Source organism: Chaetura pelagica, unplaced genomic scaffold (assembly GCF_000747805.2).
Source record: "Chaetura pelagica isolate M959 unplaced genomic scaffold, ChaPel_1.0 scaffold3, whole genome shotgun sequence".
In the NCBI taxonomy this organism is placed as follows: domain Eukaryota; kingdom Metazoa; phylum Chordata; class Aves; order Apodiformes; family Apodidae; genus Chaetura; species Chaetura pelagica.
The window spans coordinates 6,844,747-6,856,878 of record NW_009952974.1 but is presented as its reverse complement, the minus strand read 5'-3'; the positions used below and the strand labels follow the sequence as shown (position 1 = coordinate 6,856,878).

Here is a 12,132-nt window from a genome sequence, read left to right as displayed (position 1 = left end):
TCGCTTCACCCTGGTGCTCTCCGTGCCCCCCCAGGCAGCCCGACCCCCCCGCTCCCCTTCCTCCCCGCTCCCTTCCTCCCCGCCTGCCTTCTTGTGCTTTGGGTGTTTATTTTTTTTCCTAGTATCCCAGCAAAGCTCCGGACATCTCGATCAGGAACCCACGGGGGCTGTCAGATGAGCAAATTCAGAAGTGAGTGCCAGGAGGGTGGGGGGAAGGGGATCCTTTCCTCCAGGGATCCGGGAGACAGAACTGGTGGCAAAGCTGCCTGTCAAATTCAGTTCCCTGTGTCTGGTCAATAGATGGATACGGATCGCTAAATTGCCTTGTCTTGAATCATAGAATGGTTTGGGTCGGAAGGGACCTTAAAAACCATCTAGTTCCAGTGCCCCTGCCATGGGCAGGGACACCACGAGACCAAGTTGCTTACATCCATCCAACCTGGCCTTAAACACTTCCTGGGAGGGGACCTCCACAGCTACGTTGAGCAATCTGTGCCAGTGTCTCACCACCCTCACACTCAAGAGCTTCTTACCAATATCTAATTAAATCCACCTTCTTTCAGTTTAAAACCAGAGCCACTGTTGGGATTTTGACACCAAGGGTCCAACCATTTTTGTTCCTCTGAAATGTTACCTGAATCCCTTGGGCCTTTGAAGCTTTTGGTTCTGCTTTGACAGAGGTGGGACTGAACCAAGTCCTTGGGCAGCCCCTTGTTGCCTTTGTGCTGCTGAGGTGCAGCCAAGTGTGTGCAGAGAGAGGCTGGTAGCTGCTGACAGCACAGGAGTAATGCAGCTCCTGCCAGACCTGCTCCGGGGCTGCCATCAGATAAACAGCCTGAGATTCACCCAAACCAAGGGGTGCTGGGTGAGCTCGAGCCAAGGCAGTCAGCAAACCTGCTCTTGCAAGGCCTTTTGAGCACAAAGGCTTCCTGTGCACTGGCTTGTGGGGAGTTGGGAGAGCACATGAATACGTGTGTGCACATGTGCCCATCCTGTGCTGCAGGCAAAGCCTGAAGGACAGTGCTCTCTTTCTTTCTCCTGTCATTATGGCAGGGTGACAGGTATGTGGGACATCTGTGTGAAGCATTTATGCTGCTTTTCCATAGGATTTCCCAGACCCTCAGAAGTGTTGCTGAAGCCAGGCTGGGGACAGAGGTGCTCTACGAGCTGATTGAGGTCAGAGTTGGGGGATATGTGGGGTGACCTGCCACAGACACTGGTTCCTGACTGCCCGAGGGGTGGGACAGCCCTGCACCCATGGTGCATGAAATGTTTGCTTTAATGCTTCCACAGAAGGGGAAGGAGATTCTCACTGACAACAACATTCCTCATGGCCAGTGTGTGATCTGCCTTTATGGATTCCAGGTAGGAATGTGTCCTCCTGACCCACAAGCTGGTTTGGGAAGTGAGGCAAGAGAATGGGGAGCCTCAGGCTTGAAGCTTGGGATATCAGCATGGGACCAGGGTGCCCATCAGCAGCCTCCTGTGCCCCTGGTCTGTAGGCAGTCCTACTGAGCATGAACCTAAGCTGATGTACACTACTGGGGAGGCTACAGCACCCTGTGCTCAGAAACCCTTTAAAGCTGCCCTTTATCCTTCACAGGAAAGAGAAGCCTTCACTAAGACCCAGTGCTACCACTACTTCCACTCCCACTGCCTGGCCCGCTATGCCCAGCACATGGAGGAGGAGATCCTCATGCAGCAGGAGGAGAGAGAGCAGCACCTGGCACCATCCCCGAAACGGGTACAGAGCCCGGGGTTCCTTCCTCTGCCCCCTGCACAGCCCCTCATGACATCTCTGTCACCCCCTTCGGGACATGGAGCAAGAGCTAGCCTGACCCAGCAGCATGGGCAGTATCTTGCCTGCACTGAGAATCAGAGTAGGGATCAGACCTTTCCAACCAAAATTATCCCAACTTTTTAGTACTCTTAGCAGTTGGTTTATTGGATCTCTGGGCCAGTGTCAGCTGTGTAAGGGGGCAGGAGGGTTGCATTTTTGGACTTCGGGAACTGCAGGAGTTAGAAAAGAGAGTTCCTTCCCTAGTCCTTGAACTGCGAGTGTTTGCAGCAGGATAAAAAAGAATCACCTGCATTCTGGGGTGATAAAACAGGCCTGGGCAGCTCTCAGGGTCTCATGGGCTCTCTGTTGAAAGAGCTGTCAGCTGCAGCTGAGCCTGAAACAAGTCAGACTCCTTCCTGCAAAACCCTTTCAAAGAGGTCGTGCCTAGATTTCCAGTTCCTCTTTGGAGTGGGGAAAAATAGATCCTAGCCTAAAGGAGGACTGGAGCCATAAGTGCTGACAGAGGTGGCTTGTACAGCCGTCAGCCACTGGAGCACAAATCTCCATGTGGAGACACCTTCCCAAGCCATCACTGAGACACCAGGCTGCTTTTCTGCTGCTGGAACCCGCCCGGGCTTCCTTGCCCCGGCAGAAGAGTGAAACAGGTCGCCCTCTTCCACTTCCAGTTTGGGGTTATGCAGCGTGGGCTGGGTCGCAGTGGGGGTTTGGAATCACCTCTTGCCTCCCTGCAGGAAGTGGGTGTGCAGTGCCCTGTGTGCCGGGAGACCCTGGTCTACGATCTCTGTGCTCTGAAGGCAGCGCCGCCCCCGCAGCACCCGCTGGTAAGAGATGGGGGCTCAGCTGCCCGGCTGCACCCGCTTGGTGGGGCGTTGCGGAGGATGAGGGAATGCACGCTCTCGGGTCCTTCCGGGTGGCCCACCCAAAAAGCAGATCACAAAACCCAGCAGGGTGTCTCCTGGCTCTCTGATGTGTCTGCAAAGAGCAGGTTTAGTTGTTTAACCCTGGGTCTTGCACAGATGTGCTGGTGTAGGGGTGATTCTGCTTTGAGGCATGAGTTTAGATCCCTGTACTTACTGAGATCTAACCAGGAGAGTGACCAGATTGTAGCTGCTCAGCACCTCTCCCCACAGCAGGATGTCCCAAAGCAGTCACAGCATGAATGGTAGGTCTGTGCTGGCACCCTCTGCCTATGGATTTAAGGTGCATCTGTAGGCCTGGTCAAATGTGGCAAAGGGAAGCAGGGCGCGTGGGTGCTGTGTGATCAACGGAGGGTTTGGGGAGTAGCTGCCTTCCCTTGCTAGGTGTTGAGAGAGCCCTTACCCTGCCTTGCTTTCTGCCGCTCAGGAGCCGTACAGGCCGGACGCCAAGACGCTGCAGCACCAGGAGGAACTGCGCTTGATTTTCAAGAGACAGCAAGAGAAAGGGGGCATCATTGACCCTGAGGCAGAGAGGAACCGCTACTTCATCAGCCTCCAGGCGGTATGGCACTGGGGGCAGAGAGCTGGCAAAGGGGGGCCTGCGCTGCCCCGCCTAGTGATATCATCTGCTGTGGGACTGCCCTGTCTCTTTCTTCACCAGTGGCTTCTTTCTTTCAGCCTCCAGCTGCTGTTGACCCAGGCCAAGCAGCCACTGCCCCCGAGCTGCCGGGGAGCGTGGGCTCTGCTGGCGGGCCCCCGCCGCCCAGCCCAGCCTCAGCCCCAGAGCCAGCTGGGGCAAAAGAGGCCAGGGCAGAAGCTGGGCAGCCTGAGAAGCCTGCTCTGCCCAGGGAGCAACAGAGCAAGAGGGAGAGGCACAGAGGAGAAAGGCCAGGCCCCAGAGGCCAGGGCAGGCACTCGTGCAGTGGCTTGCAGGAACCAGCAGAGGAAGCCTGTCGTCTTCTCCATGGCTCCAGGGGGTCCAGGGGCTTCAGCCGGAGACCAGAGCGGAGACCTGGTGGGAGGCACAGCCAGGACTTTCCAAAGCCTCACAGCAGAAGCAGGGTTGCTGCCTCGGCTGAGGGAAAGGAGTTGTGCCCTGAAGACTCCTCACCAGCAAAAGAGGCAGTGGACTTGAAAGAGGAGCACCATGATGTGGAAAGATGGAACCCCGAGGAGGGGGCTGAGGCCCAGGGCAGGGAAAAGGAGAACCTGGCATTCAACCGCAGTGGCCACAGAGCAGCTCCCAGCTGGCAGGGCCACCACAGGCCCTGGGATTATGGGAGGTGGGAGAGGTCCAAGGTCCAGGAGCATGGTTCCTATCCCAGAGCACCAAGAGGGCGAGGGGTGTTCAGGCCCAGTGGACAACGAGAAGCCCCTGTCCTTGAGAAGGAGAGTGGCTCCTAGCAGGACTGGTGAGGGGCTGGGCTGAGGGAGGGAAGGGCCGTTTCTGGGGAGAACAATGAAAGCTTTGGTGGAGCAGTAGCAAGCAGACACTGTATCCCTTGGGAGAGAGGAGGCAAATGGCATGTGGCACAGCTTGAGATGGGCAGTGTCACCAGGGTACGTGCAGGGGGAAGCATCCTCGTGTGAGTGACTGGCTGTCACCAGCACTAGAGAAGCTGACTCCTGGACAGATCATGTCAGCCATGGTATTGGAGGACTCAGGGGACAAAGGAAGCCTTGTCTGAGGACCTGCAGCCATCATCCCTGTATGTGAGCTGTCAAAAAATGTGCATACCTACAGAGCAAAAGGACTGTGTCCAGCAGAGTGCCACAGCAGAGTCAGAGTTGTGGCAGGACCTTCCCTGGAAGTCAGTGTCCTGACAGAGCTGTGGTGGTGCCAGGTGATGAGGCGGTGCCAGGGCAGCAGCCTGGAGCTCAACTTGCTGTGTCCTCTAGTCCTTCTCAGAGCACCTTCTCAACTGCTGTCCCTGTCCCTTGGAAACATCACTTCTCCCACAGCAAGTCCTTCCTGCTCCTCCAGAAAGCCTGAGTTTAGCTGGAGTTCCTGCAATGTCCTTCAGCTGCTTTGCGCAGGCAGAAGCTGATATGGGAGACCTGAAAAGAGCACTCTGCTCTGCAACCTGTATATTTGGATCCTGCTCCAAGCCCAGGCTGTCTCTTGGAGCTCCTGACAGCCCAGAGTGAAGACGTGCTTGGGATAGTCTTACCCTCCTTTCAACTACAAGCTGATCTTGCTTCAAAGAAATGAGGACTTGCTGTTTAATCTGACTTGGTGCAGTTCCTTCTGCTGCTGCTTCACAGATGTAAAGTGTCCCACTCCAGAGCCCCAAAGGGCAGTCCCGAACCTCTGAAGTGGCACACTGTTATAAATTAATTCATTGGGTCTTCTCCAGAGCCTGCTCCCTTTGTTTTCTCTGTCTTCTCATTCCTGTTCTTTGCTGTTTGGAGTGAAGGTTTTGATCCCAGGTATTGCTCACTCCCCTCCTTGCTCCCTACACCCAGGCCCAGGGAAGACTTTCCCCTGGCACTCCTGGGTGCAGGAGGGCTCCAGTCCCTGCTTTGCCTGCCTCAGTGCAAGCTGACCCAGGTACAGCCAGACCCTGACTGTACTCATTCCTTCACGCTTGTTTGTGCCTTGTGCCCCCCACCTTTCCTCTGGCCACTTGTGGGTTGTTACTGTCTTCCTCCTCCTGCTGAGTGCAGAAATGGCCGTGCTGCAAAGGACTTGCCAGAGCTGTGGGTTAGGTCCCTCAGAAGCCAAGGACCGTGTGCCAGCTGGGAGGGCATTGTTGCTGCATCTGCCTTCAGCACGTGAAGGGTGCCCAGAAGCTGTCTCTCGAACAGGCCCTCCTCAGCTCCTGCCCTGCTTGCTCCAGGCCTGGCCTTGTCCTGAAGGGTCTGGTTTAACCTTCTGCCCAAGAACTTTCCATTCTTCAGTTTCCAGCACTGTCCTATTTTCAACCCTAATGCTCTAAAAGCTTTGTTTTTTGCTCCTCCTTGGTCTGAGGCTACACTACTTGCCCTGGGCTTGGGGACCTGAGAGCCAGACATCATGCTTTCCTGTGGACAAAGGCTGAACATTCGCTCTCTGAAGAGAGCCCTAATTTTTCTTCAGTGCTCACTCTTTGTTCCAGCTGGTTCTTGGGTGAACAGCCTGTCCACACTTGGGTGACAAAGTGTAAACTTTATTTGACATTGGTGCTTGTTCTGCTGCCTCCTGCCTTCACTTGCCAAATTGCCATGCTCCAGAAAGGCTTTTGATTATGTCCTGAAAGAAACTAGTATCTCTGCTCCTCACAGCAACTGAAGTTCCATGACTTCCTCCAGTCAGCCAGGCTTAACTCTCAGAAGGAAGACTGCTGTGCCTGGTGTTTGGAACATGTTCAGCCATGGAACTTGGCGTGAGCTAGGGCTGGGGTAACTTCAGTTAAATGCCAGATGTGTTAGAGGGGAGGGATTTTTCCTGGGATCAGGGAATAGTCACCTTTCTGACTCATTGCTGTCAGCCTGGAGGACAGGACATTTTGCAACAGCATGTGGAAATAAATTTAGGCTAAACAAAACAAACCTCCATATTGGAAGGAATGGAGCCTGCAACCTACCCTGGGGCTCCTGGCTTGGTGTCCACCTGCGTTACCCACCTACCTCACAGGGCTGTTGTGAGGTTTGACTGGCAAAAGCACTCGGGCCGGGCAGAGGGGCAGTGGCAGCATCTGTAGCATTAACACTATTAAAAGCAAGCAGTGACAAATGTCTGTGCTCTTTTGTGGTGGCACTGGGCCCCCTTGGCTCTCCCTCCACTCCCCCATCCTCCCAAACTGCTGTGAGGTGCTTGCCCTCTACTCACTGTCCAGTTTTGATTTCCCCAGCGTTGAGGGAAGAGGCTGGATCTAAGGAGTCGGCATCTGCGGGAAGGCTGAGCACAGGGTTTGGGATGCCAGCAGCAGCACCCTGCTCTGGGAGCCACCCTGAGGCACTGGAGATGCACCCCTGTGGCCACAGGATCAACCCTTCAGTCCCAGAAACGTTTGTGAGTCTGGACTTGCACCAAAGCAGCGCCCATTTGTACTGAAATTCGGCTGGGCCCCCTCGTACCCCACGTGCTCTCAAGCTTCCCCCTCAGCCCTGCACGGCAGAGCCCAGAGGAGGGCTGAGCAGAAACCAAACATTTGGGTTTGGCCTGGAACCAGCTCCTTCAGCCCTGCCACAGTGGCACAGTTCCTGAAGTGAGGACGTGAACATGGGGCTGGCTCTGGGGAAGCTGATTTTGGCATTCTGAAATGGGGAACAGGGAGGGGAGGCTCTGGCTGGCTTGTCCTTTAGGTGAGCACACATGCCCTGTCCCCTGGCTCTGTGGAGGGACAGAACCTTCCAGCTTCTCCATTGCGTTCCAGGCACCTGTGGCTCTACCAGCCCATCCAGGACTTTTGTTCCTGGCAGGAATGAAGCCTAGTGACAAGGAAAAGGCTGTGAAACTACCAGTGGTGGGCCAAATCCTTCTTTCAGCCATGCTGGGCCTCTCCTGTTGGAAGTAGAGTAGTAGTCACCTCCAACAGGGATTTCTGCACCTTGCACTGAGCTGGTCTGGCTGCAGAAATTTGTATTTGGGTTAATATGCTCTTTGGAAGATACTCTGTAACCGGCCAAAGCCTCTCATCTGCACCTACACAGGTCTGCAATAGCTTCAGGGCCCCACGTCTCCTCCTCTGGCAGGAGGGACAGTCATGCCTACCCAGGAATGATGTCCAAGCAGATCAGCGACTTGTCCTCGCAGCCTGACAGGGCAGGAGCTGTGGCACCAGCCTGCAGCCGCAGGGACAAGAGCTCTCTTGGGAGCTGCTTTTTTTGTGAAACACTCTGGATTTGCAGTACTGGCCATGCAAGGCCCTGGTCAGGAGAGCTCTGGACCAGCAGCTGGACAGTGGGGCAACTAACAGGCAAAGGGAATGGAGAGCTAAGAGCCATGTTGTGCACTTCACAAAGGATATTCCAACACCAGAGACAACCACTGTCCCTTCAAAGACCAGCAGATCTTTAGCAGTGCAGCACCCCGATGTCCTGCCCCCAGGAAATGCCCTTTTGAGGCACACCCAGGCTGTCCTGCAAGGAAGGGGGTTCACATCCAGCAGCCTGGGCAGCTTAGGGTCCTCCCAGCATGAGGCACACACTGGTGAGCAGGGCCAGTGCAGCAGCACCCAAATCTGGGGAGCAGCAAGAGCTGATACCTTCTCCCTGCTGCAAGGCCGGGAGCTCTGACTCTGTTTTAATAAAAACCCAAGGCTTTGGAGGGGAAGAGATTAACAGAGACCTGGATCCCTCCATTCTCTGCATGGCTGGACAGCTCCACAACATCCTTAGGATGGCCACATCCTTGTCCCAGTCCTCTCAGTGCAGCAGGGGAAAGCTGGCCCTTGGTCACTGCAGGATGGAGCCTATGTTTGAAATGGCTCCTTTGGGGTCCATCTTGTAGAGCATGAAGTGGCCCTGCACCTGGGCAGCGCTGAGCTGCTTGGAGACAGCCAGTGCCTGCTGGGCAAACTGCTGGGCTGCAGCTGGAGGCTGCTCGGGGTAGAAGCGCTGGAACATGCAGGCAAGCTGCCCACGGGAGCAGTGGCCCACGTACTGCTTGAGATCCACACGGCCAGGACGCACCAGGGCTGGGTCCAGCCTGCCAAGAGAAACGGGGGAGCCTTGAGAACCTGATCAGAGCTGTCTCTGCAGGGTGGGTCCTGCAGGAAGCACCCCCTCATCTATGCTAGCACAGCCAGTGACTGTCCTGCCTGCAAGGTGCTCTGCACTGTGGGATGGTAAAGGAGGGGAAGAAGTTTGTCCTTCTGGGGTTGAGGGGGAAATCAACCCCAAAGAAGCAAGAGAGCTGGGGAAGGGCTGGCTCTGGGAGAGGACAAGCATGTCCTGACAAACATCTCTGCCCATCCCCTGAGCAACCTCAACAACTCCAGCTCAGTCTGGAGTGAGCCAAGCCTCCCACAGGACAGGCTCCATCCTGCCGAACCAAGGTGCTGTGCCTGGGGCCAGTGTTTTACTGGCAGCATGACCACAACCCCAAAATCTGCAGGGCAGGAAGCTGGTACCACTCCTGAAGGGCACAACCATTTGTCTGAACAGCAAGGAAGCACCCAAGGCTCCAGCAAAAGGGATCCTGATTAGCAGTCAAGGAATTTACATCCTAAGGGGGGATTTGGGAAAGCTGGACCCCCAGTCTTCCCACTGGAGGATGAAAATAGCCCCCCACAAACCCCATCAAGACGGAGCAAGGTTTTCCCATCCCTGTTCCCTTTCAGAGGGCAGCTCTGACCTGTCCACGTAGTTGGTGGTCATGAAGACAATCCTGGCCTCTGTGGAGGCCACACCATCCAGTGCGTTGAGGAGGCCGCTGAAGGTCAGGCGTCCCATGCCCTGGTACACAGCCGGGTCTGGGGACAGAGGTGTCTGAGATCACACCCACCCCTTGCTCCATGCAGTCTTGTGGGCCACCTCGCTATCACCTGAGGGCTATGCCAAGCCTCCTGCTCTCCCCTTGCCCAGAGACTGACCCTCTGCCTCTCCCTGGCAGCACAGTCGTTTCCTCTGCCCACCCTCACCCTGGGAACTCAAAAAGAGAATGAGAGGGAAAATCACCCCCCCCCTCATGTTAGGCAAGATATATTTATTTGCCTGAGGATAAAGGACCCAAATTTCCCCTTATATGGCCTAGCCAAAACTGGGTGAGGTCCAGCTCGGGCTCTACAGCCCCAAAGATCTGCCCACTCCCAGTCTCTGCTGGTGCAGCAGAGCAACCCAGAGTCCAAGCCTCACCCCAGCACAGCTAGAAAACCTCCCTCCCACTGTCAGCCCAGGAATGAGAACACCACTCACTCTCGGCAGCAAGGTCCCGGCTGGTGAAGGCAGCGTCCACGTCCTCCAGCAGGATGATGCTCTGCTGCGGTGCCACACTCAGGAGGTGGTTGAGCCGGTCATCAGAGAGGCTGTGGTCACTGAGGCTCAGCAGGCAGATGCTGTACTGCAGCTCCCCAGCCAGGGCTGTGCTGGGAAGGACACAAACCACAGGGGTGAATCACAGCCAGAAAGCCCAGAGCAGAGGAAGAACCAGATCTCCCTGCCCAGCAGCAGGGAAGAGGGGAGAGGCATCCTCCCTCAGCGGGGCTGCGATGGAGGGGCAGGTGGGATCCTCTGCTCAGCCTGCTGTGCAAGGCATGGACACAGACAGCTCATCGCCCCAACCTGTCAGTGCCACCAGTGTGAACACTGACAGCAGGCACTGTGCAAGAGGCACAGCCCATTCCTGCATTTCCAACCCAAATCCCTCCACACCATCTCACCAGAGGCTGCAGTGCCCCAGAGCAGGCACCTGGCAGGAAAATGGCTGCTCACCAACTGACAACACTCACATGAAGCTGCTTTTCCCACAGCCAGGAGGACCATACAGCAGGTAGCCTCTTCGGTAGGGGATCCCTAGGGAGACAATGTCCTTTTAGGAATCAGCTGGGTTGCTCTGAGCTCTCTCCCCCAGAGCCCTGTGGCTGTGCTGAGCACACATAAAGAATGCACCACAGGAAGACAAGCAGCAGGGAAAAGTGTCTCTGCAGCCTCCTCCTGAGAGGACTACAGGCATTCTGCCCCACCCCACAGCAGTATCACAGGAGCAATGAACTCCATGGCTTACTGTGGTTTCTAGGACTGGACTAAACCGAGGGGAATTTGTCCCTTTGCAGACCCAGGCCTGACTTCAGCACCCAGGCTTGGTCATTTGCAGGACATGCCCAAGGTGGTGCCATCAGCTGTGGGTGTGGGGGTAAAGGAGCCCTGCTGGGCACAGAGGACACCACACCAGAGCCTTGCCTCTCTCGCTGTACCACTTGGGGTTGTCGATGAACTCCTTCACGTCCTGGACCAGCCGCTCCGACACACCCTCCTCCAACACCACTGAGCTGAGAGGCCGGCGGCGGCGGGGGAAGCCGAACGCCCGCCACTCCGCTCCCATGGCCGTGTACATGATCGTCCTGCCCTCCTGCTGCTGCAGCGCCAGCTCCCGGGCTGCAGAGAGAGGCAGAGAGAGCAGCTGGCAGGGAAAAGGATCTCCTGTGCAGCCCCGGGTGTCTCCAGGGAGCAGCCTGTTCCCAGCCGGGCCCCACACAGCTCCACTACAAACCTTCCTGAAGGATATTGAAGAAGATCTCCCGGTTGGTGCCCAGCGCAGTGAAGGTGACGGACTCCCAGGGAGTCCCCGTGTGCAGGTCAATCATCTGCTTCTCCCGGTTGCGCTCAATGCGAATCCACTTCCTGCGGTACCTGGAGAGGGAAGATGGGTTTGGGAGACAGTGGGTCCAGCACCACACAGCTGAGCCCTGCCTGGGTCGTGAATCAAGGGAAACACTCATCTGAGTTAAAGCAACCACATTTTGCTGATGCACACAGACTCCTGCTACTCTCCATCTCCTGACATAATCCAGACCCAAGGAGAGGGCAGGATCCTCTCTGCTGCCTCCACAGGCCACCCACGTTGGAGATTCCTTGCTAAAACAAAGGTCAGTCCCCAGATTGTTTCTCCCCTACCCTCCCTTACCAGATGAAATGGTTCCCAGGGCTGGGGACAAAGTCAAACTTGGTGCTGATGCGCCCGCTTTCATGCTGCAGGTACGACGTCTCAACGCTGAGGTGCTGCGTGTGCTTGGCATGGTGGGAGATCCAGTTCAGCAGCCAGTGGTAGCTCTTATCCTTGCTGGGCACCTCCAAGGTGATCATGTAATGGCGCCTGAAAGCCACCAGCCCAAACTGGGCCCCTTTCCGGGCTAATGCCAGGGCTGTGCCCACCCCGACCAGGCCGAACCCAGCCCCGAAGTACGGGTTGTCCTTCAGTGCTAAGACAAAGTCTGAAAAGGGCATTGTGGGAAGTCAAGTGGCTCCTTTCCACAGCATCGTCTCTGGGCTCTGGAAACAAACCTGTGTGGGAAGAGAAGAACTGCATGGCAGCAGTGGATGCAGCAAATTGCACTCAGCCCCTTGGCCTTGATAGTGGCTGCTTCTCAAGGCCAAAGGCACGTTTGAACCCCCCACACCCGTGCTCATCTTATTACTTGGGGTTCAGACAGTCTCTGGCTGCAGGAGACTCTTCCCTCTGTGCAGCCTCTGGATGAGACAGCCAGGAGGAGGCCCAGAGCTGGAGACTCTCAGGCCAGCAAAGGAGCATCTGCCGCTTCATCAGCCAGGACATCAAGCCCGGAGTTGTACACAGTCTGATTCTTTAAACAGCTAGAAATCACTAAGCACTGCAATTATTTATGGTTTATTGTTTCAAAAAGCTGAAACATATCCTCTTTGCTGCTGGAAACGGCTGCGCAACCTCGGTGGGAGCAGCACCTCGGTGCCTGGGCAAGGACCACCTGCCACAGGCTCCGGGGGGCGGCAGGGGGGCCCCCCCGGGGGCGCCGG

At 56.1% G+C, this 12,132-nt stretch overlaps 2 protein-coding genes across 2 annotated transcripts in view; one reads left to right on the top strand and one right to left on the bottom strand.

The window, feature by feature from the left end:
• The window catches only part of RNF25 (ring finger protein 25), a 5,164-nt gene extending 1,042 nt beyond the window's left edge, over nucleotides 1-4,122 (top strand). Inside the window, exons 2-9 of the mRNA XM_009996253.1 lie at nucleotides 2-34; nucleotides 123-190; nucleotides 1,107-1,176; nucleotides 1,294-1,365; nucleotides 1,604-1,744; nucleotides 2,533-2,622; nucleotides 3,146-3,280; nucleotides 3,397-4,122. Of these exons, the coding sequence (XP_009994555.1) occupies nucleotides 2-34; nucleotides 123-190; nucleotides 1,107-1,176; nucleotides 1,294-1,365; nucleotides 1,604-1,744; nucleotides 2,533-2,622; nucleotides 3,146-3,280; nucleotides 3,397-4,122 (1,335 nt within the window). The remainder of the gene's footprint in view (nucleotide 1; nucleotides 35-122; nucleotides 191-1,106; nucleotides 1,177-1,293; nucleotides 1,366-1,603; nucleotides 1,745-2,532; nucleotides 2,623-3,145; nucleotides 3,281-3,396) is intronic.
• A 3,888-nt stretch (nucleotides 4,123-8,010) lies between these two features.
• Nucleotides 8,011-11,646, bottom strand: LOC104387332 (mitochondrial chaperone BCS1). Its single transcript, XM_009996067.1, has 7 exons — nucleotides 11,267-11,646; nucleotides 10,853-10,992; nucleotides 10,543-10,737; nucleotides 10,092-10,155; nucleotides 9,559-9,728; nucleotides 8,999-9,116; nucleotides 8,011-8,350 (listed from the first exon to the last, which is right to left on the bottom strand). Exons 1-7 carry the CDS (start codon nucleotides 11,584-11,586, stop codon nucleotides 8,098-8,100), a joined length of 1,260 nt encoding a protein of 419 aa, XP_009994369.1. The 5' UTR covers nucleotides 11,587-11,646; the 3' UTR covers nucleotides 8,011-8,097.
• Between the last annotated feature and the right edge of the window lie 486 nt (nucleotides 11,647-12,132).

Coding starts and splice junctions, on each gene's coding strand:
- LOC104387332 (XM_009996067.1), bottom strand. CDS start 11,586: ATGCCCTTTTCAGACTTTGTCTTAGCACTGAAGGACAACCCGTACTTC. Junction 10,993..11,266: donor CCTGGGAACCATTTCATCTG/GTAAGGGAGGGT, acceptor TTCCCTCTCCAG/GTACCGCAGGAAGTGGATTC. Junction 10,738..10,852: donor CTTCAATATCCTTCAGGAAG/GTTTGTAGTGGA, acceptor CTCTCTCTGCAG/CCCGGGAGCTGGCGCTGCAG.